Raw genomic sequence first — 25470 nt, 5'->3', positions numbered from 1 at the left:
TGGTGGTACTATGGTGATACTATGGTGTTACTATGGTGTTACTATGGTGATACTATGGTGTTACTATGGTGATACTATGGTGATACTATGGTGATACTATGGTGGTAATATGGTGATTCTATGGTGGTAATATGGTGATACTATGGTGATACTATGGTGTTACTATGGTGATACTATCGTGATACTATCATGATACTGGTGGTACTATGGTGATACTATGGTGTTACTATGGTGATACTATGGTGGTACTATGGTGATACTATGGTGTTACTATGGTGTTACTATGGTGATACTATGGTGGTACTATGGTGGTACTATGGTGTTACTATGGTGATACTATGGTGTTACTATGGTGATACTATGGTGTTACTATGGTGTTACTATGGTGATACTATGGTGGTACTATGGTGATACTATGGTGATACTATGGTGATACTATGGTGATACTATGGTGGTACTATGGTGATACTATGGTGATACTATGGTGATACTATGGTGGTACTATGGTGTTACTATGGTGTTACTATGGTGATACTATGGTGTTACTATGGTGTTACTATGGTGATACTATGGTGGTACTATGGTGATACTATGGTGATACTATGGTGGTACTATGGTGATACTATGGTGATACTATGGTGGTACTATGGTGGTACTATGGTGATACTATGGTGATACTATGGTGGTACTATGGTGATACTATGGTGATACTTTGGTGTTACTATGGTGATACTATGGTGATACTATGGTGATACTATGGTGATACTATGGTGTTACTATGGTGATACTATGGTGTTACTATGGTGATACTATGGTGTTACTATGGTGGTACTATGGTGATACTATGGTGTTACTATGGTGATACTATGGTGTTACTATGGTGATACTATGGTGATACTATGGTGATACTATGGTGGTAATATGGTGATTCTATGGTGGTAATATGGTGATACTATGGTGATACTATGGTGTTACTATGGTGGTACTATGGTGATACTATGGTGGTAATATGGTGATACTATGGTGATACTATGGTGTTACTATGGTGATACTATGGTGGTAATATGGTGATACTATGGTGGTAATATGGTGATACTATGGTGATACTATGGTGTTACTATGGTGATACTATGGTGGTAATATGGTGGTACTATGGTGATACTATGGTGGTACTATGGTGGTACTATGGTGGTACTATGGTGATACTATGGTGGTACTATGGTGATACTATGGTGATACTATGGTGTGTCTATGGTGATACTATCGTGATACTATCATGATACTGGTGGTACTATGGTGATACTATGGTGTTACTATGGTGATACTATGGTGGTACTATGGTGATACTATGGTGTTACTATGGTGATACTATGGTGGTACTATGGTGGTACTATGGTGTTACTATGGTGATACTATGGTGTTACTATGGTGATACTATGGTGTTACTATGGTGTTACTATGGTGATACTATGGTGGTACTATGGTGATACTATGGTGATACTATGGTGGTACTATGGTGATACTATGGTGATACTATGGTGGTACTATGGTGATACTATGGTGATACTATGGTGGTACTATGGTGTTACTATGGTGTTACTATGGTGATACTATGGTGTTACTATGGTGTTACTATGGTGATACTATGGTGGTACTATGGTGATACTATGGTGATACTATGGTGGTACTATGGTGATACTATGGTGATACTATGGTGGTACTATGGTGGTACTATGGTGATACTATGGTGATACTATGGTGATACTATGGTGGTACTATGGTGATACTATGGTGATACTATGGTGGTACTATGGTGATACTATGGTGATACTATGGTGGTACTATGGTGATACTATGGTGATACTATGGTGGTACTATGGTGTTACTATGGTGATACTATGGTGTTACTATGGTGTTACTATGGTGATACTATGGTGGTACTATGGTGATACTATGGTGATACTATGGTGGTACTATGGTGATACTATGGTGATACTATGGTGGTACTATGGTGGTACTATGGTGATACTATGGTGATACTATGGTGATACTATGGTGGTACTATGGTGATACTATGGTGATACTTTGGTGTTACTATGGTGATACTATGGTGATACTATGGTGATACTATGGTGATACTATGGTGTTACTATGGTGATACTATGGTGTTACTATGGTGGTACTATGGTGATACTATGGTGTTACTATGGTGTTACTATGGTGATACTATGGTGTTACTATGGTGATACTATGGTGATACTATGGTGATACTATGGTGGTAATATGGTGATTCTATGGTGGTAATATGGTGATACTATGGTGATACTATGGTGTTACTATGGTGGTACTATGGTGATACTATGGTGATACTATGGTGGTAATATGGTGATACTATGGTGATACTATGGTGTTACTATGGTGGTACTATGGTGGTACTATGGTGATACTATGGTGATACTATGGTGGTACTATGGTGATACTATGGTGATACTATGGTGGTACTATGGTGGTACTATGGTGATACTATGGTGGTACTATGGTGGTACTATGGTGGTACTATGGTGATACTATGGTGATACTATGGTGATACTATGGTGTTACTATGGTGATACTATGGTGTTACTATGGTGGTACTATGGTGATACTATGGTGTTACTATGGTGTTACTATGGTGTTACTATGGTGTTACTATGGTGATACTATGGTGTTACTATGGTGATACTATGGTGATACTATGGTGATACTATGGTGGTAATATGGTGATACTATGGTGGTAATATGGTGATACTATGGTGATACTATGGTGTTACTATGGTGGTATTATGGTGATACTATGGTGATACTATGGTGGTAATATGGTGATACTATGGTGATACTATGGTGTTACTATGGTGATACTATGGTGGTAATATGGTGATACTATGGTGATACTATGGTGGTACTATGGTGGTACTATGGTGGTACTATGGTGATACTATGGTGGTACTATGGTGGTAATATGGTGGTACTATGGTGATACTATGGTGGTACTATGGTGGTACTATGGTGGTACTATGGTGTTACTATGGTGATACTATGGTGTTACTATGGTGATACTATGGTGATACTATGGTGATACTATGGTGGTAATATGGTGATTCTATGGTGGTAATATGGTGATACTATGGTGATACTATGGTGTTACTATGGTGGTACTATGGTGATACTATGGTGATACTATGGTGGTAATATGGTGATACTATGGTGTTACTATGGTGATACTATGGTGGTACTATGGTGATACTATGGTGATACTATGGTGGTACTATGGTGATACTATGGTGATACTATGGTGGTACTATGGTGATACTATGGTGATACTATGGTGGTACTATGGTGGTACTATGGTGGTACTATGGTGATACTATGGTGGTACTATGGTGGTACTATGGTGGTACTATGGTGATACTATGGTGATACTATGGTGTTACTATGGTGATACTATGGTGATACTATGGTGATACTATGGTGTTACTATGGTGATACTATGGTGTTACTATGGTGGTACTATGGTGATACTATGGTGTTACTATGGTGTTACTATGGTGTTACTATGGTGTTACTATGGTGATACTATGGTGATACTATGGTGATACTATGGTGATACTATGGTGGTAATATGGTGATACTATGGTGGTAATATGGTGATACTATGGTGATACTATGGTGTTACTATGGTGGTATTATGGTGATACTATGGTGATACTATGGTGGTAATATGGTGATACTATGGTGATACTATGGTGTTACTATGGTGATACTATGGTGGTAATATGGTGATACTATGGTGGTACTATGGTGGTACTATGGTGGTACTATGGTGATACTATGGTGGTACTATGGTGATACTATGGTGATACTATGGTGGTAATATGGTGATACTATGGTGATACTATGGTGATACTATGGTGGTACTATGGTGATACTATGGTGGTACTATGGTGGTACTATGGTGTTACTATGGTGTTACTATGGTGATACTATGGTGTTACTATGGTGATACTATGGTGATACTATGGTGGTAATATGGTGATACTATGGTGGTACTATGGTGGTACTATGGTGGTACTATGGTGATACTATGGTGGTACTATGGTGATACTATGGTGATACTATGGTGGTAATATGGTGATACTATGGTGATACTATGGTGATACTATGGTGTTACTATGGTGGTACTATGGTGGTACTATGGTGTTACTATGGTGTTACTATGGTGATACTATGGTGTTACTATGGTGATACTATGGTGATACTATAGTGATACTATGGTGATACTATGGTGGTACTATGGTGGTACTATGGTGATACTATGGTGTTACTATGGTGTTACTATGGTGATACTATGGTGGTACTATGGTGGTACTATGGTGATACTATGGTGATACTATGGTGATACTATGGTGATACTATGGTGATACTATGGCTGCCCACCTGCAGCATGGTGACTGTTGACACTGATCCAGGGCAGGTGACGCCATCCCAGCATTCAGGAAAGGACTGTCCACCCCCCCCGCCCTCTGCTGGAGCCAAAAGGTAGGGAGGGTTAAGGTTAAGAGGGGGATGGGTGAGGGGGGGGGGGGGGTCTGATGTAATAGAGGGACTTTGATGTGATGGGGGCCTGAGAATATAGGGGGGGGGGGCTCTACTGTATAATGGGGATTCTGATGCAATGGGGTACTTTGACATGAAGGGGGCCTCTGATAATCTCCTATGATATTTAGCACCATCTAGTGGCCAAATGCAGTGCAGAGAAGAAACGATCGATCGGCACACTTAGGATCGGATTGAAGACTCGTGGAGGGATCGGTATTTCCAGTACTCACCATCCTGCGCGACCGAGCCGCCGCGACGACAACGATCATCACAATCAGGAGGAGAAGGAGAACGCCGACGCCAATCGTCACCCAGAACAGGTAACCCGACATCTTCCGGGACTCCGCCTCCACCCCTACAGCTGGAAGAAGAGGGCGGGAGACGGTCAGAGACTGCAGACATAGTACAGGAGATGATCAGAGACTGCAGACATAGTACAGGAGATGATCAGAGACTGCAGACATAGTACAGGAGATGATCAGAGACTGCAGACATAATACAGGAGATGATCAGAGACTGCAGACATAATACAGGAGATGGTCAGAGACTGCAGACATAATACAGGAGATGATCAGAGACTGCAGACATAATACAGGAGATGGTCAGAGACTGCAGACATAATACAGGAGATGGTCAGAGACTGCAGATATAGTACAGGAGATGGTCAGAGACTGCAGACATAGTACAGGAGATGATCAGAGACTGCAGACATGATACAGGAGATGATCAGAGACTGCAGACATAATACAGGAGATGATCAGAGACTGCAGACATGATACAGGAGATGATCAGAGACTGCAGATATAGTACAGGAGATGGTCAGAGACTGCAGACATGATACAGGAGATGATCAGAGACTGCAGATATAGTACAGGAGATGATCAGAGACTGCAGACATAGTACAGGAGATGATCAGAGACTGCAGACATAATACAGGAGATAATCAGAGACTGCAGACATAATACAGGAGATGATCAGAGACTGCAGACATGATACAGGAGATGATCAGAGACTGCAGATATAGTACAGGAGATGGTCAGAGACTGCAGACATGATACAGGAGATGATCAGAGACTGCAGATATAGTACAGGAGATGATCAGAGACTGCAGACATAGTACAGGAGATGATCAGAGACTGCAGACATAATACAGGAGGCGATCAGAGACTGCAGATATAGTACAGGAGATGATCAGAGACTGCAGACATAGTACAGGAGATGATCAGAGACTGCAGACATGATACAGGAGATGATCAGAGACTGCAGACATGATACAGGAGATGGTCAGAGACTGCAGACATAATACAGGAGATGATCAGAGACTGCAGACATAGTACAGGAGATGATCAGAGACTGCAGACATAGTACAGGAGATGGTCAGAGACTGCAGACATAGTACAGGAGATGGTCAGAGACTGCAGACATAATACAGGAGATGATCAGAGACTGCAGACATAGTACAGGAGATGATCAGAGGCTGCAGACATAATACAGGAGATGATCAGAGACTACAGACATAATACAGGAGATGATCAGAGACTGCAGACATAATACAGGAGATGATCAGAGACTGCAGACATAGTACAGGAGATGATCAGAGACTGCAGACATAGTACAGGAGATGGTCAGAGACTGCAGACATAGTACAGGAGATGATCAGAGACTGCAGATATAGTACAGGAGATGATCAGAGACTGCAGACATAATACAGGAGATGGTCAGAGACTGCAGACATAATACAGGAGATGATCAGAGACTGCAGACATAGTACAGGAGATGATCAGAGACTGCAGACATAATACAGGAGATGATCAGAGACTGCAGACATAGTACAGGAGATGGTCAGAGACTGCAGACATAGTACAGGAGATGATCAGAGACTGCAGACATAATACAGGAGATGATCAGAGACTGCAGACATAGTACAGGAGATGATCAGAGACTGCAGACATAATACAGGAGATGGTCAGAGACTGCAGACATAGTACAGGAGATGATCAGAGACTGCAGACATAGTACAGGAGATGATCAGAGACTGCAGACATAATACAGGAGATGATCAGAGACTGCAGACATAGTACAGGAGATGATCAGAGACTGCAGACATAATACAGGAGATGATCAGAGACTGCAGACATAATACAGGAGATGATCAGAGACTGCAGACATAATACAGGAGATGATCAGAGACTGCAGACATAATACAGGAGATGATCAGAGACTGCAGACATAATACAGGAGATGATCAGAGACTGCAGACATAATACAGGAGATGATCAGAGACTGCAGACATAGTACAGGAGATGATCAGAGACTGCAGACATAGTACAGGAGATGGTCAGAGACTGCAGACATAGTACAGGAGATGATCAGAGACTGCAGACATAGTACAGGAGATGATCAGAGACTGCAGACATAATACAGGAGATGATCAGAGACTGCAGACATAGTACAGGAGACGATCAGAGACTGCAGACATAATACAGGAGATGATCAGAGACTGCAGACATAGTACAGGAGATGATCAGAGACTGCAGACATAATACAGGAGATGATCAGAGACTGCAGACATAATACAGGAGATGATCAGAGACTGCAGACATAATACAGGAGATGATCAGAGACTGCAGACATAATACAGGAGATGATCAGAGACTGCAGACATAGTACAGGAGACGATCAGAGACTGCAGACATAATACAGGAGATGATCAGAGACTGCAGACATAGTACAGGAGATGATCAGAGACTGCAGACATAATACAGGAGATGGTCAGAGACTGCAGACATAATACAGGAGATGATCAGAGACTGCAGACATAATACAGGAGATGATCAGAGACTGCAGACATAGTACAGGAGATGATCAGAGACTGCAGACATAATACAGGAGAGGGTCAGAGACTGCAGACATGATACAGGAGATGATCAGAGACTGCAGACATAGTACAGGAGATGATCAGAGACTGCAGACATAATACAGGAGATGATCAGAGACTGCAGACATAGTACAGGAGATGATCAGAGACTGCAGACATAATACAGGAGATGATCAGAGACTGCAGACATAATACAGGAGATGGTCAGAGACTGCAGACATAATATAGGAGATGATCAGAGACTGCAGACATAATACAGGAGATGATCAGAGACTGCAGACAGTCTCTGTGGGACAATCACCTACCGAGTGTCAGATTAGCGCTGACGGCGGTCTTCTCTCGGAGGAGGACGCGGCAGGTCCAGTTCCCCAGGGTCTCCGGGGTGACGGTCACTTCCTCGGTCAGGTTTCTTCCCCCCGGGGGGCCGCACTTTTCCCGCTTTATGTTGGTGTTTTGCCAGCAGAGCCGCCCGTCCTCTTCCAGGCAGTTTGTTTGGCACAGAAGGGTGACGATGGAGTCCATGGAGAGGTCGGCCTCAGAGGAGGAGACTGCAATGGTGGGAACAGAACCACATGATGGTCATCAACTCTTCTCCCCCTTCCCCCGCGGAACGTCTCATTACCGGGATGGACAGAATTCAGACCAGAGGAGTCGAGTCTTCCAACCACCTCACAGACATCCCAAGGCCGCCATTGGCTCATCTAGAGATTCTCCCTCAAGGTTGGGTCCGGGTTGGTAACCCCAGGTCCGGCACCCGCCTCTTAGTGGTGTGAAGCCCGGGCCTTCCACCTGCAATGATCCACTTCATGAGAAGAAGACTTGTGAGTCCTCCTTGGCATGATAGAGACCACCTTGGCTCAGAGACGCCATGCTCTGCCAGTGCCCGGGCTTTGACCACCACGCCATTAAAGTCAAGGAGGAGCGGGTGCAGGGCTGAACCCTGAGAGAGAAACTCTGGATGAGTCAAGAACAGCCACAAGACATCCATGACCGATGAACTCCATCGAAGTTCTCTACTCTTCTCGGCCAGCCTGCTATGGAAATACAACATGGAGTAAGTGGAACCTCGGAGGATAATCCGTTCCGGGAGAACGCTTGTAATCCAAAGCACTCTCATATCAAAGCGAGTTTCCCCATTGAAGTCAATGGAAACTAAAATAATTTGTTCCGCATTGACTTCATTGGCATGCAATACCGCGTTGTGGCCAGAGGTGGGAGGGGGCGCCAGAGAGCCTCGGAAATACACAGAAAGGCCCGTGGACAGCTCGAGAACAGAGTGGGGTGGATTCAGGTAGGGGCGTGCACTACTACGGAGGCGCAGCGTACCGTTTTTACGCTACGCCTCCGTAAATTACTTGCGCTACGCTTCATTCACGAAGCAGTAGCTCCGTAATTTGCGTGTGCGCTCCGTAAAAACTGCCCGGCGTAAGCGCGCGTAATTTAAATGATCCCGTAGGGGGCGTGGATTATTTAAATTAGGCGCGTTCCCCGCGCCGAACGTAGAGCGCATGCTCCGTCGGGAAACTCTCCCGACGTGCATTGCGGTAAAGGACGTCATTTGCTTCAACGCGAATGTAAATGGCGTCCAGCGCCATTCACGATTCACTTACACAAGCGACGTAATTTTTAAAAATCGCGGCGCGGGAACGACGGGTATACGTAGCATTGGCTGCCCCTGCTAATAGCATGGGCAGCCTTACGTAGAAACCGACGAACGCAAACGACGTAAAATGACAACGCAGGGCGCGCGTACGGGCGTGAGTATGCAATTTGCATACTATACGCTGACCACTACGAGAACGCCACCTAGCGGCCATCATAAGAATGCAGCCTACGATACGACGGCCTAAGAGCCTTATGCCAGTCATATCTTAGGCTGCAGTCGGCGTATCGAGCTTTCTGAATACAGAAAAGTCGATACGCCGGCGCAACTAAGCAATTGCGCTGCGTATCTATGGATACGCAGCGCAATTGCTTACTGAATCTACCCCAGTGTTTCCGAACAGCTCCGCTCGGCTCTGACACCCCCCACCCCCACCTCAGGCCAAACGCGGTACTGCACACCGCAAACCGAGTTCGGATTTTTTTTAAATACAGCGCTCGTTTTGCGAAACACTCATTAACTGCGTTTCTCGCAATCCGAGGTTGAACTGTATATGAAAGCAGTGGCGGTCCGTCCATAGAGGGCGCTGGAGCGCCGCCCCCTCTGGCTCTCGCCCGCCACTGAGTCTAATAACATTGCATGAATGTATGTTATTGTCGCCGGCTGGCGCTGGTCTATTCAGAGATGGCCGGAAGGTGAGCGCCGGCCACCTGAATAACGGCAGCTGGTTGGCTGTGTGGAAGTTGGCCAGCGGCTCTGATAGGCTTTCCGAGTACAGCCCTCAGCTCTTGGAAGCTTATCCTCGGAACGTACGGGAGGTGCGTCCCTTGGATAAGACTGACGGCCGTCTCAGCCAATCAGGTTCACCGATTCTGGTTATCGGTAACCTGATTGGCTGAAGCGTCACCAAGGCGGGAGAAGACATCGAGGGACGTGGAAGGAGTAAGGTAAGTGCATTTTACAGGGCACAGCGGCAACAATGGGCACAGAGGTGACAAAGGGCACAGTGGCATCAATGGGCACAGTGGTGACAAAGGGCACAGTGGTGACAATGGGCACAGTGGCAACAATTAAAGGGCACAGTGGTGACAAAGGGCACAGTGGCGACAATTGGCCCAGTGGCAACAATTGAGGGGCACAGTGGTGACAATTGATGGCACAGTGGCTGCATTTGATGGGCACAGTGGTGACAATTTCGAATTTTTCATTTATTTTTTAATTTTCAAATTTTTCATTTTCGATTTTTGAAATTTCGAATTTTTCAATTTTCTAATTTTCGAAATTTCAAATTTTTTATTTTTGAAATTTCGAATTTTGGATATTTTTCATTTTCGAATTTTTAAATTTCATATTTCCGAATTTTTAAATTTCCGAATTTTCAATTTCGAATTTTCGGAAATCCGGAAATACGAAAAAATGTAGTTTTTTTAATTTTAGAAATTCCGAATTTTAGAAATTCTGAATTTTAGAAATTTCGAATTTTTCGATTTTAGAAATTTCGAATTTTTCATTTTCGATTTTAGAAATTTCGAATTTTCAATTTTCTAATTTTCTAATTTTTTATTTTTCCAATTTACGAATTTTTCATTTTCGAAATTTCGAATTTATGAATTTTCGAAATTTATAATTCTCAAAATTCCGAATTTTCTAATTTTCGAAATTCCGAATTTTCTAATTTTCGAAATTTCGAATTTTCTAATTTTCAAAATTTCGAATTTTGGAATTTTTCATTTTCGAATTTTTGAAACTTTTCTTTTTCGAAATTTCAAATTTTTCATTTTCGAAACTTCGAATTTTGGAATTTTTCATTTTCGAAATTTCGAAAATGAAAAATTCGAAAAATTTAATTTTTTTTTAAATTGTGGAATTTTCCAAATTGTGGATTTTTTTATTTCTGAAATTTTCCAAATTTTTGGAATTTCCGAAAAAAAAAAAATCATTTTGGTTTCATTCTTTTTTTTCTGAAATTTCGTTTTTTCCGTTTTATTCGTTTCTTGCTTTTTTCGGAGATCCGAAAATTCGGAATTCCGAATTTCCTAATTTCCGAAAAAAGCAAAAAAACGAATAAAACTGATTTTTTTTTTTTCGAATTTCCGAAAAAATAATTTTTTTTTTTTTTCCCGAATTTCCGAAAAAAGAAAAAAAAAAGAAAATAAAGATTTTTTTGGCAGTGCACACAATTGATGGGCACAGTGGATGCGTTTGATGGCATGGCACAGTGGTGACAATTGATGGGCACAGTGGCTGCGTTTGATGGGCACAGTGGCTGCGTTTGATGGGCACAGTGGCTGCATTTGATGGCACAGTGGCTGCATTTGATGGGCACAGTGGCTGCGTTTGATGGGCACAGTGGCTGCGTTTGATGGCATGGCACAGTGGTGACAAATGATGGCACAGTGGTGACAATTGATGGCACAGTGGTGACAATTGATGGGCACAGTGGTGACAATTGAGGGCACAGTGGCTGCGTTTGATGGGCACAGTGGCTGCGTTTGATGGCACAGTGGTGACAATTGAGGGCACAGTGGCTGCGTTTGATGGGCACAGTGGCTGCGTTTGATGGCATGGCACAGTGGTGACAAATGATGGCACAGTGGTGACAATTGATGGCACAGTGGTGACAATTGATGGGCACAGTGGTGACAATTGAGGGCACAGTGGCTGCGTTTGATGGGCACAGTGGCTGCGTTTGATGGCACAGTGGTGACAATTGAGGGCACAGTGGCTGCGTTTGATGGGCACAGTGGCTGCGTGTGATGGGCACAGTGGCTGCGTTTGATGGGCACAGTGGCTGCGTTTGATGGGCACAGTGGCTGCGTTTGATGGGCACAGTGGCTGCGTTTGATGGGCACAGTGAGGCTGCAATTATTTTTTTTCCGTTTGCGCCCCCCCTTAATGTTGAGCCCCAGCCCCCACTGTATGAAAGCGGGCAAACGTTTTTGACAAGCACTGACCTGTGAGCCCGGCCACACAGACCTTCCTCTGCAGCCTCGTCCTCCTCCTGCCCTCCATCTCTAGAAGAATCTCCATCCGATATTCTCCAATTGTGGGATGAGAAAGATGGAGGTCCAAGGCGCTCACGTCCCCAGCGCAGCCCTCAGGCCAGCAGACAGAACCCCCCGAGGTATTGAGCCCATGGACCACCTCGGAGGGGTAAGTGACCTTCCCTTCCACAACCTTCACTTCATTGGACTTCACTGGGAAATTGAACTTCCAGGGGAGGATGAGGGACTTGGGGTCCTGAATGTACACAATGCCCGAGGAGGGACTGGAGGAACCTAAAGGAAAAAGCAAACCAGGTGAAGGACGGGGAACGCAAAGGGCTTCCGAAAAAGTCTCATCAACATTCATTGGAGGTGGAGATCCTCGGCCCGATCTTTATCTGTGACCTCGGTGTGGAAATGAGGGTTTGATCCTCGGCCCGATCTTTATCTGTGACCTCGGTGTGGAAAGTGTTAGGACGACCCCCATTTCAGATTAGAAGAAGTCATCCAGGGCACTGCCTCAAGCTCAGGGTCGTCTCTAAGGCGGGGGGCAAAAGGGACAGCTGCCCTGGGCCCTGTCATTGTTGTGGGGCCCAAAGCAGCTGCCTCATACTTTCCGGCTATCCCAGTTTAAATTCCCTTGTCTTTTGAAGTTTTAGTCCCGTGCTGTGTCCTGATATCTCAGTGTGAAGTGCTGCTACTAATGCTGCCCAGCTCTGCCCTATTGTTGTGTACGGATGACTCACCTGCAGACTCTGGGCCAGATTCACAAAGAGATACTCCGGTGTATTATCTCCTGATATCTCCTGATCCCCCATCGTATCTCTGACTTACACTGGTCCTATCTATGCGCCTCATTCATAGAATCACATACGCATAGATAGGGCTAAGATCTGACTGTGTTACACTGTGTTACACTGTCGGATCTTTTTTTGGATTTAAAAATGGCGCCGGGGGCGTTCCCGCTGATTTACGATAAATAATATGTAAATCAGCGAGATACGCAAATTCACGAACGTACGCGGACCCGTCGCAGTCTTCTTACGTCGTTTCCGTAGCAGTTTTCCGTCGTATACTTACCCCTTCTTTTATCAGGCGCAGCCAATGTTAAGTATAGCCGACGTTCCCGCGTCGAATTTGAATTTTCCTACGTCGTTTGCGTACGCCGATTCACGAACACGCGCGTCGCAAGTCCCGCTGACGTCGAAACCAATGACGTCCTAGCGACGTCAGTGGGAGCAATGCACGCCGGGAAATTCCCCGGACGACGCATGCGCATTTAAATCGGCGCGGGAACGCGCCTGATTTAAATAGTACACTCCCCCTAGCCGCGGAATTTGAATTCCGCCGGGGGATTTAGGATCCGCCGTCGCAAGTTTGGAGGTAAGTGGTTTGTGAATTAGCCACTTGCCTCCTAAACTTGCGGGAGCGGATCTTAATTCACGTAGATCGAGCGGATCTATAGATCCGCTGCGCTACGTGAATCTGGCCCCCTGTGTTTACATGTAAATAACCGACATTCATATGTATATCATGCCCCTCTGTAACCTCTAGCAACCAATCAGTGAGCAGTATTACTGTACAGTAATCTCTAGCATTCAATCAACAAGAAGAAATCATGTGCTGTAACCTCTAGCAACCAGTCAGTAGTGGTAATGATACACTGTAACCTCTAGCAACCAGTCAGTAGTGGTAATGATACACTGTAACCTCTAGCAACCAGTCAGTAGTGGTAATGATAAGCTGTAACCTCTAGCAACCAGTCAGTAGTGGTAATGATAAGCTGTAACCTCTAGCAACCAGTCAGTAGTGGTAATGATAAGCTGTAACCTTTCTTTGTCTTTGTGGGCCGATGACACCAAAGCTAAACTTTTATAAATCCCAATAAACATTGAAAACACAAATCTGATGTTCCTTCCATTACCGAGAACGCGGATGGCTGTCGGGATTCGGAGTTCTTCGCCGCCTTCCATCTTTATATGACACCAATACTGACCCCCGCTCTGCAGATCCACCTCCTTCACCTCTACACTCGATCCTTTCCTGAGAGGCCGATCCTCACCCCTCGTCCAATACACCTGAAGCCCCGGGACTTCCTCAGGAGACATCTTCAGTTCCAGGTCCTCCGAGGACAAGAGGATTGCGGAAGGAGTCGCCGACACTGCAAGAGATAATAAGAGCAGATCCTCCGTCACCACAGGATCCGCGGGGGCGGGTTCAACTGGCGAGACGGGGGAAGGGGCATTCTTGTCTTCTGAATGGGTTGGGCAATGATAGGCGACACTGATGGGCACTGATAGGTGACACTGATGGGCACTGATAGGCGACACTGATGGGCACTGATAGGGGACACTGATGGGCAATGATAGGGGACACTGATGGGCACTGATAGGCAGCACTGATTAGCACTGATAGGCAGCACTTATGGGCACTGATAGGTGACACTGATGGGCACTGATAAGCGACACTGATGGGCACTTATAGGCGGCAATGATGGGCACTGATAGGCAGAACTGATGGGCACTGATAGGCAGCACTTATGGGCACTGATAGGTTGACACTGATGGGCACTGATAGGCAGCACTTATGGGCACTGATAGGTGACACTGATGGGCACTTATAGGCGCCAATGATGGGCACTGATAGGCAGCACTGATTAGCACTGATAGGCAGCACTTATGGGCACTGATAGGCAGAACTGATGGGCATTTATAGGTTACACTGATGGGCACTGATAGGCGACACTGATGGGCACTTATAGGTGGCACTGATGGCCACTGATAGGTGGCACTGATGGGCACAGATAGGCTGCACTGATGTCCACTTATAGACTGCACTGATGGGCACAGATAGGCAGAACTGATGGGCACTGATAGGTGACACTGATGGGCACTGATAGGCAGCACTTATGGGCACTGATATGTGACACTGATGGGCACAACTGATGGGCACTGATAGGTTACACTGATGGGCACTGATAGGTGGCACTGATGGGCACTGATAGGTGGCACTGATGGCCACTGATAGGCTGCACTGATGTCCACTTATAGACTGCACTGATGGGCACAGATAGGCAGAACTGATGGGCACTGATAGGTGACACTGATAGGCAGCACTGATAGGCAGCACTTATGGGCACTGATATGTGACACTGATGGGCACTGATAGGCAGAACTGATGGGCACTGATAGGTTACACTGATGGGCACTGATAGGCGGCACTGATGGGCACTGATAGGTTACACTGATGGGCACTGATAGGTGGCACTGATGGGCACTGATAGGTGGCACTGATGGCCACTGATAGGTGGCACTGATGGCCACTGATAGGCTGCACTGATGTCCACTTATAGACTGCACTGATGGGCACTGATAGGTGGCACTGATAGGTGGCACTGATGGGTACTGATAGGCTGCACTGATGTCCACTTATAGACTGCACTGATGGGCACAGATAGGTGGCACTGATGGGCACAGATAGGCGGCACTGATGGGACTGCACCAATAATCAGGGCATGTTGGTGTTGTGGAGGGGGAGGGGGAAAGGATTGGTGCCCCGAGGGGCAGGAAAAGGCAAGGGCCCCAGTTTGGAGGTGGTAGCTCTGGGTATTCAGGGTCGGAGTTCACGTGCTGATAGAATTTGTAGCTCCCCCATTGGCTGACCTGCAAAGACGAGGAGTTGCACTTTATGAAGAACGTTTCTCTTGTCTCTCTGGCAGGTGAAATTCCCCGAATCTCTTCTCCGCACATCACTTATCTCCAGGTCGCTGCGTGATTGGTCCGGAATGTTGAAGCGATCGGAATCTGAAATCACAGAGATCAAAGGGTTACAAAAACGGGGGAAATATCATTTTTCTTTTAGGGTGGGAGGAGTTAGGTGGACTACAAGCCCCTCCCCCATCTATCTGGCTACCGGCTGGAGTGCGCATGCGCGACGCCGCCATATGCATTCCAACACTAACACAAATGCTAAATTCTCATCGAAAAGCAAATACTGAAACGTTCACAAATTCCTTTCAGCGAAATTCTCCAGCTGTATTCTTCGGCGACCCATCACATTTGTAAAAGCGTTGGAACGCATATGGCGGCGTCACGCATTGCGCACTCCAGCGGGTAGCTGAATGTGATGGGTAGCCACAGGGCCGCCATCAGGGGGGTACAGGCAGTGCACCTGTAAGGGGCCCGGATGGCATCCCCCTTTTTAAAAAAAAATCATCAGCACCCAAAGCCCCCCCTCCGACCTCTAAGGGGCCCGGTGGTCTCCAGGGCCCCGGATGGCGTGCCCCTTTTTCCTCTTTATTCGCGGCGGCAGCCCCCCCCCCAGCTTCTCGATTTGCGGCGTCCCCCGCTTCTCAACTACTTGCGACACCACTTCTCAACTTCCATCACCCCCCGCTTTTCAATCTGAGGCTGCAGCACCCCCCCCCCCCCGGTTCTCTGCTCCAGGGGGCCCATGCCTGAAGCTGTGTAAGGGGCCCCAATATTCCTGATGGCGGCCCTGGGAAGCCATATGTGATGAAGCACCATTGTTATCAATGTTATTGGATGTGTCAGAATGTTATTCTGTTTCTGTTACTTTATATTATTCCTCCTGAAGAAGCGCTTTTTCCACGAAACATGTGGAGGATTCCCTGTACATTGAGGATCGATTACATCCTGTGCCCTCATCTGATGTCTGAGGGGACCACACATAAGCGTGCGCAGCTGGATGGACTGACTTCAGTACAACCAGCCTGCCTATAGATGGACTGAATCTCGGGCCAGTCCCTCTTGAACTAACCGAGATTCGATCCATCTATGGCCGGCTTAATGCGCACGGGGTGATTTGTATTGTGACTGTACTGTCTTCCCTGATGTAAAGCGCTGCGCAAACTGTTGGCGCTATATAAATCCTGTATAATAATAATAATAATAATTAGGGTGTCACACCTGGCACCAGGGGGCCACCATCAGGAATTATGTGGCTCCTTACATCAGCTTCAGGCATGGGCCCCTTGGAGCAGAGGGGGGGGGGGGAGGCGGATTGAGAAGTGGGGGGGTGCCGTGAATTGAGAAGCAGGGGGGGGCTGCCGCCGCAAATTGAGATGGCGGCCCTGCCTGGCACACCCTGTGTGTAGGCCTATGGTACCCCATTACCGGCAGAAATTGTTCTCATCAGTTCAATAACAAACTATTTGAACTAGAAAAATAAAAAAAGGTACGGCGCTACATATAAGATGATCACAAAAAATATTGAATGATTAGTGAAAATGAGAACAAAAAAAGTTCAGTAAAGGTCCACAAGAGGACTAAAAAATGTGATATGAGTCCATAATATGTAAATAAACAGTGATGTTGAAAAGTAGAAAATCCTCCACCGTAGAAGACACCCGATGAAAATAAAGTTGTAGTCTCCTTACCAGATGGTAAGACCGATATTGCAGCGGTCTTAATTAAGCCTAGGGATATTTAGAAGTCCTCCCAAAAGACTGCCTTGAATGCTGTGATAGTTTCTCATATGCTGGGTGCATACCACCAAAAAGGTTCCCTTCAGGCTCCCATGTAACATAAAACAATAAAGAGCCACATAGTGTGAATCCGTATGAATAAGGGTTTAATTCAGTAAAAAGGTGCGCACTTACAGTTAGAAGAACGTTAACCAGCATAAAAATAAGGGGGGTTGTGTATGGAGTGGCGTCTCCACTGTTGTTTTTCCTCCGTCTCGCTCAGCACTCCGTCGCCGTGTGTCTCCGGGTGGTGCGTGATGACGTCACAAGCTAGGCCACGCCTACGCGTTTCGTCACATACAGGACGTCGTCGGGGATTGGCTGCCAATCCCCGACGACGTCCTGTATGTGACGAAACGCGTAGGCGTGGCCTAGCTTGTGACGTCATCACGCACCACCCGGCTGGTTAACGTTCTTCTAACTGTAAGTGCGCACCTTTTTACTGAATTAAACCCTTATTCATACGGATTCACACTATGTGGCTCTTTATTGTTTTATGTTACATGGGAGCCTGAAGGGAACCTTTTTGGTGGTATGCACCCAGCATATGAGAAACTATCACAGCATTCAAGGCAGTCTTTTGGGAGGACTTCTAAATATCCCTAGGCTTAATTAAGACCGCTGCAATATCGGTCTTACCATCTGGTAAGGAGACTACAACTTTATTTTCATCGGGTGTCTTCTACGGTGGAGGATTTTCTACTTTTCAACATCACTGTTTATTTACATATTATGGACTCATATCACATTCCTTAGTCCTCTTGTGGACCTTTACTGAACTTTTTTTGTTCTCATTTTCACTAATCATTCAATATTTTTTGTGATCATCTTATATGTAGCGCCGTACCTTTTTTTATTTTTCTTGTTCTTTTTACTTTGGTTATAGGTAATAGGTACTGGCTGCTTCTTACACTCACGTGTTTTCTCATTTATTATTTTTAGTTTAGCGCAGTGTTTTTTTCTACCACCTTCGTGGTTTGAAAATATTTTTTCCAAACTATTTGAACTGTTATGGGGCGGCAGTCTTTGGGGTCGAGGGTGTTTTTTTTTAATGGGTTTAATTATTCCTTGTTTCAGGGGGGTCGGCACCATGCCTTCCTTAAACGATTGGTTTATGAGGTGCGTGATAGCCGGTGCCACAATATCGGCACATTCTTTGAACAGTTTAGTGGGGATGATATCATTGGGCGCTGTGCTGTCTCGCAGGGTTCCAATGATATTTTTGGTGGTGTCGATAGGGATGGACTTAAGTCTGAATTTGATTGATTGCGGCATATTTGTGTAAATGTTGCCTTTATGATTTACAGGGGAGTCGATGGGGGTTCTCTTTTGCTGAATAATTTCATGGATTTTTTCAATTTTATTAATGAAATAATCCAATAATTAGTTGCGATTCAAGATTCGGAGCCTCTAGGCAGGCTAGGTTCATGGACTAAGCGACTAAATTAAAGAGTTTGCAGGGGCGGTTACCGGCTTTAGCGAGGATATTATAAAAATTATCTTTTTATGCTTTACAGATTTCTATATGATATTTCTTGGTGATTAGTTTGTAGGTTGTGTGGTTTTTCTCTGTTGAACTTCTTCTCCGCGCTCTTGCTTCAGCAACGTGAGATCGTCGTTAAACCAACCGGAGTTGTTTTTCCGGAATGCGCTTTCTGCGTTTTGGAGCTACTATGTCTGCTGTCTGTAGTAGAGCCTTGTTCACCGCCAGGCCTCCTCCTCCTCCTCTTTGCCCCACTCTGTAGATCAGGTTTAGTGATCGAGAGGTGAGTCTTGTGGATGATGAGCGGCGATAAGGAGAACTCCCCAACTAAAGAGACATCCGTCCCAAAGAGTAAGAGCAACAGCCACCTCATGTGTGCCCGCCAGTGCTACCTGCCAGTCCTCACCAATGCATATCAGTGCCACCTAACAATGCCCACCAGTGGTGCCAATCAGTGCCCATCGCTGCCACCCATCAGTGTCACCCATCAGTGCCGCCCATAAGTGCCAGCCATCAGTGTCACCTCTCAGTGCACACCAGTGCCACCTATCAGTGCTACCTCTCAGTGCCCACCCATCAGTGCCACCTTTCAGTGCCCACCAGTGCCAACCCTGAGTGCCCACCAGTGTCACCTCATCAGTGCCCACCAGTGTCACCTATTAGTGCAGCCTCATCAGTGTACATCAATGAAGGAGAAAAATTACCGTATTTATCAGCGTATACGCGGGTATCGGCGGATACGCCGATACCCGCTTTCCCGCGCTGAGTTTGAATACTGCGCCGACATATACCGAGCGCAGTGCACTCGTGTATTGTCGGGCAGTCTCGGATCCTCTCGCGCTGACGTCCTGGACGTACAGGACGTCAGCGCGAGAGTTGCCGAGCCTGCCCGACGATACACGAGTGTACTGCGCTCCGTATATGTCGGCGCAGTATTCAAACTCGGCGCGGGAAACGAGCGGGGAGGACGCGAGGACGCCGCAGAAGGACGCCAGACCCGACGAAGAGGACACCCGAAGCCGCAGACGGACGCCGGACCCGACAAAGAGGACACCCGAAGCCGCAGAAGGACGCCGGACCCGACAAAAAGGACACCCGAAGCCGCAGAAGGACGCCGGACCCGACGAGGCCGCCGATGGACGCCGCGCAAGACACCAAAACTGTAAGTACAAAAAAACTTTTTTCCACAGGAATTCGGGGCAACTTTAGGGGTGCGCGCTATACGCGGGAGCGCGCTATACCCCGATAAATACGGTACCTATTTGCTAAATTTTATAACAAAATATAAAATTGTTTTGTTTTTTCTAATTTTTCCGTCTTCTTTCGTTTTTGTTAACAAAAATAAATAAAAAACCCATCAGTGATTAAATACCACCAAAATAAATCTCTATTTGTGGGAAGAAAATTATAGGATATTTTTATGTGTACAGTGTTGTATGACCGAGTAATTGTCATTCAAAGTGTGACAGCGCTGAAAGCTGAAAATTGTCCTGGGCAGGAAGGGGGGAAAGGGCCCGGTACGGAAGTGGTTAAAGGGCGGGGCAGGAAACGGTTCTTACTTCATTCTTGTTCACTTTTTACCTTTTATAACATTATTTGTGAGCTTCTGGTAGTTTTTGTATCTGATGAGTAGGGATCCGCCCCTTTGCCACTCAATGTTCCCGCGTGACTCCACCCCACACGGCAGAGTGACCTTCTTCCCCACTTCTGTTATTACATTCTTAATGGAATCCAGGGGTACACCTGAAAAACAAAGGTCAGTGAGAGGGATGAGGTTTGGCTTTGCAGTGAATCCAACCTTCACAAAGTTCACAAATCATGGGCAAAAACGTTGCTGGTTGCCCATCAGCAGGGGCGTCGGGAGGGGGTGGCTAGGGGGGCTGGAGCCCCGAATGTGACCCCGAAAAGCCCCGAGTCTCATGCTGGTCAGTCTCCATTGATAGCTCCAAGTGAGCGGCGAGCACCGGGACCGATCTGATCCCGAGCGCCGCAGAATGTGGCCGAGTTCGGCCGAGTGCCATAGCAGGTCCCGCCTTCGGGAGCCTGCGCAACGCCTATGATGGACGTCCCACTGGTCCAATGCCAGGACTGCGAGAAGTGTGACGTCCATCATAGGCGCTGCAGGCTCCAGAAGGCGGGAATTACAATGCGGCCGCCACGCCACATCCCCGCTCGACGCTCCGGCGGCTCTCCTCTTCTCTCCTCCCCTCCTCGGCTCTCCTCCCCTCCAGACTCCTTGGCTCTCCTGTTCTCCTCGGACGACTGACGGAATGACTGACTGCCTGCTGTGACACCACGGCTGAGGTAGGTCATACAGTGTATGTAAATGTCAGTGTAGGTAGGTCAGTGTAGGTAGGTCAGTGTATGTCAGGTAGGTCAGTGTATGTAGATTGCTACCGTCAGTGTATGTAGGTCAGGTAGGTCAGTGTATGTAAGTCAGGTAGGTCATGGCCCAGCCAAAAAAAAGCCAGCATCACATAAACCATCCCCCCACCCCCCATCCAGTTTCCGGCCTTGGACTTCGGGCTGAAGCCCCTGGTCTTTTTGACACCTAGCAACGCCCCTGACCATCAGGAATAAGGAACAGCCTATAGTTCAGTGCTGAGCCCTATAGGCCAGCTGAGCTGCAAGAGCCAATCATTTGAAGGGACGAGTATTGATATTGACCACATGACCGTATTAGATGAATGATGTTGCTAGTCTGGGGTCCCCTTTGTGTCCATGCAGCTGCAGGGTGGGCACCCCCATACCCACAGCTGATTGGCTCAGCACTGACCCCCCCCCCCTCCCTTAACTTTGAAAGGGTCAACCAAAAAGTCTGTCATCTTTGAGCAAGAGTCCCTAAAATTGTTCTTCGACCCCAAGCCTTGCAGACGTTTATGGAATCCAATGCGCTTCTTTCAGCCATAGACCTTTAATGAAAGCATGAGCTGAAGGGTACCGATGGATGGCACCATCACATGCGTAGTTCAAACTTTTAAAATTTCCATCAGCACCAATAGGATTTCAGCACTTATTCACCATAATGGGTTCCAAGCAGAAGCAATGTGCGGTCATTGAGTCCTTGATGAACGAGTGGTGCAGATTGTCCAACAGTTACAGAAGACTACAGAATGCTTATGGAGGGGACACCATTGACAAGAGTCACCAAGGACAAGACATCGCTGATGTCATTGGTGTCACCTCTGTAATCACTCTGTAGCCTTCTGTGGGTGTCGGATAGGCTGCACCCCGCCTTCATCAAGAACTCAATTACTGCACATTGCTTCACATTGCTTCTGCTTGTAATCTATTATTTAAATGCAAAGTTACCATAGAGGAAGAGTTACTAAAGAGGAAGAGTTACTAAAGAGGAAGAGTTACCGTAGAGGAAGAGTTACCATAGAGGAAGAGTTACCATAGAGGAAGAGTTACCATAGAGGAAGAGTTACCATAGAGGAAGAGTTACCGTAGAGAAAGAGTTACCGTAGAGGAAGACTTACTGTAGAGGAAGAGTTACCATAGAGGAAGAGTTACCATAGAGAAAAAGTTACTAAAGAGGAAGAGTTACCATAGAGGAAGAGTTACCGTAGAGAAAGAGTTACTGTAGAGGAAGAGTTACCATAGAGGAAGAGTTACTATAGAGGAAGAGTTACCGTAGAGGAGGAGTTACCATAGAGAAAGAGTTACTATAGAGGAAGAGTTACAGTAGAGGAGGAGTTACCATAGAGGAAGAGTTACCGTAGAGAAAGAGTTACCGTAGAGGAAGACTTACTGTAGAGGAAGAGTTACCATAGAGGAAGAGTTACCACAGAGAAAGAGTTACCGTAGAGGAGGAGTTACCATAGAGAAAGAGTTACCGTAGAGGAGGAGTTACCATAGAGGAAGAGTTACCGTAGAGGAGGAGTTACCATAGAGAAAGAGTTACCGTAGAGGAGGAGTTACCATAGAGGAAGAGTTACCGTAGAGAAAGAGTTACCGTAGAGGAAGACTTACTGTAGAGGAAGAGTTACCATAGAGGAAGAGTTACCACAGAGAAAGAGTTACCGTAGAGGAGGAGTTACCATAGAGAAAGAGTTACCGTAGAGGAGGAGTTACCGTAGAGGAAGAGTTACTGTAGAGGAAGAGTTACCGTAGAGAAAGAGTTACTGTAGAGAAAGAGTTACCGTAGAGAAAGAGTTACCATAGAGAAAGAGTTACCATAGAGGAAGAGTTACTATAGAGGAAGAGTTACTAAAGAGGAAGAGTTGCCATAGAGGAAGAGTTACTATAGAGGAAGAGTTACCGTAGAGGAAGAGTTACCATAGAGGAAGAGTTACTAAAGAGGAAGAGTTACCATAGAGGAAGAGTTGCCATAGAAGAAGAGTTACCCTAGAGGAAGAGTTACTAAAGAGGAAGAGTTACTAAAGAGGAAGAGTTACCATGGAGGAAGAGTTACCGTAGAGGAAGAGTTACCATAGAGGAAGAGTTACTAAAGAGGAAGAGTTACTAAAGAGGAAGAGTTACTAAAGAGGAAGAGTTACCGTAGAGGAAGAGTTACCATAGAGGAAGAGTTACCGTAGAGGAAGAGTTACCATAGAGGAAGAGTTACTGTAACGGACATATGCCTGCTGGCGGGACATCGATAATCTTCATGCAGGGGGACTACAAGGAACTGCATGGCTTGTCACAATTGGATGTACCGCATTGTATTCTGAGCTCAAAGGGTTAACTGGACAAGTCTCTTTCAATGCTGAATGCTAATGTTCCCTTCGCATAGCTAATGAACACTTTTATGGAGGTAACAGCCCTCCTGTGAGGTGTATGCTGATGGGGATTATGTGTGAGTGATAATTGTTTTAAAGGTTAATTGAATTCTATTGTCTGATCAAGTTAAGTTGAGGAGCCGAAACGTCTAGCAGCTGATTGGCTCAAGGGAAGGTCATTCTTTCAAAGTGTGTGTATTGAAGGCCCCCTGGGTGGGGGGGGGGGGAGTGTCATTTGTTCCTGTACAGTTTGTAACCAGATTTAAGGAAGAAAAATGTGGCATTAAAAGTCGGTCCTGCTTGACTCTGCAAACGTAGCACGTCTCGTTTCTTGGAAGGGCGTTCGATGGGATATACCGGCGGTACCTGCATATCGCAGCTTGCCAGGGAAAAGGACGTCTCCAACGGCTGAGACCCTTACACTACATGGGTAGCCGTTACATTGGTGGCAGCGGTGGGATATGCAGGTACCGCCGGTATATCCCATCGAACGCCCTTCCAAGAAACGAGACGTGCTACGTTTGCAGAGTCAAGCAGACTGACTTTTAATGCCACATTTTTCTTCCTTAAATCTGGTTACAAACTGTACAGGAACAAATGACACTCCCCCCCCCACCCAGGGGGCCTTCAATACACACACTTTGAAAGAATGACCTTCCCTTGAGCCAATCAGCTGCTAGACGTTTCGGCTCCTCAACTTAACTTGATCAGACAAGAGTTACTAAAGAGGAAGCGTTACCGTAGAGGAAGAGTTACTAAAGAGGAAGAGTTACCATAGAGGAAGAGTTACCGTAGAGGAAGAGTTACCGTAGAGGAAGAGTTACTAAAGAGGAAGAGTTACTAAAGAGGAAGAGTTACCATAGAGGAAGAGTTACTGTAGAGGAAGAGTTATCAAAGAGGAAGAGTTACTAGAGAGGAAGAGTTACGATAGAGGAAGAGTTACGATAGAGGAAGAGTTACGATAGAGGAAGAGTTACGATAGAGGAAGAGTTACCATAGAGGAAGAGTTACCATAGAGGAAGAGTTACTGTAGAGGAAGAGTTACTAAAGAGGAAGAGTTATGATAGAGGAAGAGTTACGATAGAGGAAGAGTTATGATAGAGGAAGAGTTACCGTAGAGGAAGAGTAAAAAGTCTTCCAGTTAGTTTTCTTGAAAAAACAAACAAAAAAAAACACAACAGCAAGAGTAGAAAGTCCTGTCCTGTCTTGCTCTCTGTGTGGAAGCAGAGGTCTCTTTGCAGAGATCTGACACTCCTCCTGCAGAGTCAGAAGGGATCATAATTTTTTTCTGATTGTGGAGTTATAGGTGGGACTCAGCATGGGGTCTGCAGGACGGGAAGTGAAGAGAAGGGACATAAACAACTCAAAAAAATTGGTTCCAACCATTTCCTGTTCTAACAGAAGAAAGCTTATGAATATAAATGTATAAACTCACATTTGTGGAAGTATAGGAGGAATATGATGAGTCGGTGTAATTTCTTCATCTTGGGAAGTCGGCTTCGCCTTATTCTTTCAGTCTCCGGTGACTTGGAGGATCTGCGGACAAAGTAGAGTTTGTTGGAAGGCAGTTGTTGGTTTAATATCTTATATTTCTGGATTTTTACTGCCTGGTTAATGAAGCCATTTGGCCTGTTGGGAGTCGTCTTGGAATGTTAGTAAGGTGAGTTTACCCAGCAGG

The 25470-nt window shown here is 45.9% G+C and overlaps 1 protein-coding gene across 1 annotated transcript in view; it reads right to left on the bottom strand.

Moving 5' to 3' along the window:
- Nucleotides 1-25470, bottom strand: part of LOC120909823 — a 37235-nt gene that overhangs the window by 8837 nt on the left and 2928 nt on the right. Inside the window, exons 2-8 of the mRNA XM_040321551.1 lie at nucleotides 25228-25435; nucleotides 20650-20811; nucleotides 15763-15903; nucleotides 14025-14261; nucleotides 12071-12394; nucleotides 7819-8061; nucleotides 4866-4996 (exon numbers count right to left, since the gene is read on the bottom strand). Coding sequence (XP_040177485.1) covers nucleotides 4866-4996; nucleotides 7819-8061; nucleotides 12071-12394; nucleotides 14025-14261; nucleotides 15763-15903; nucleotides 20650-20811; nucleotides 25228-25435 — 1446 coding nt within the window. The remainder of the gene's footprint in view (nucleotides 1-4865; nucleotides 4997-7818; nucleotides 8062-12070; nucleotides 12395-14024; nucleotides 14262-15762; nucleotides 15904-20649; nucleotides 20812-25227; nucleotides 25436-25470) is intronic.

Source organism: Rana temporaria, chromosome 8 (genome assembly GCF_905171775.1).
Source record: "Rana temporaria chromosome 8, aRanTem1.1, whole genome shotgun sequence".
Taxonomy (NCBI): Eukaryota; Metazoa; Chordata; class Amphibia; order Anura; family Ranidae; genus Rana; species Rana temporaria.
This window is presented reverse-complemented; position numbering and strand designations above follow the sequence as displayed.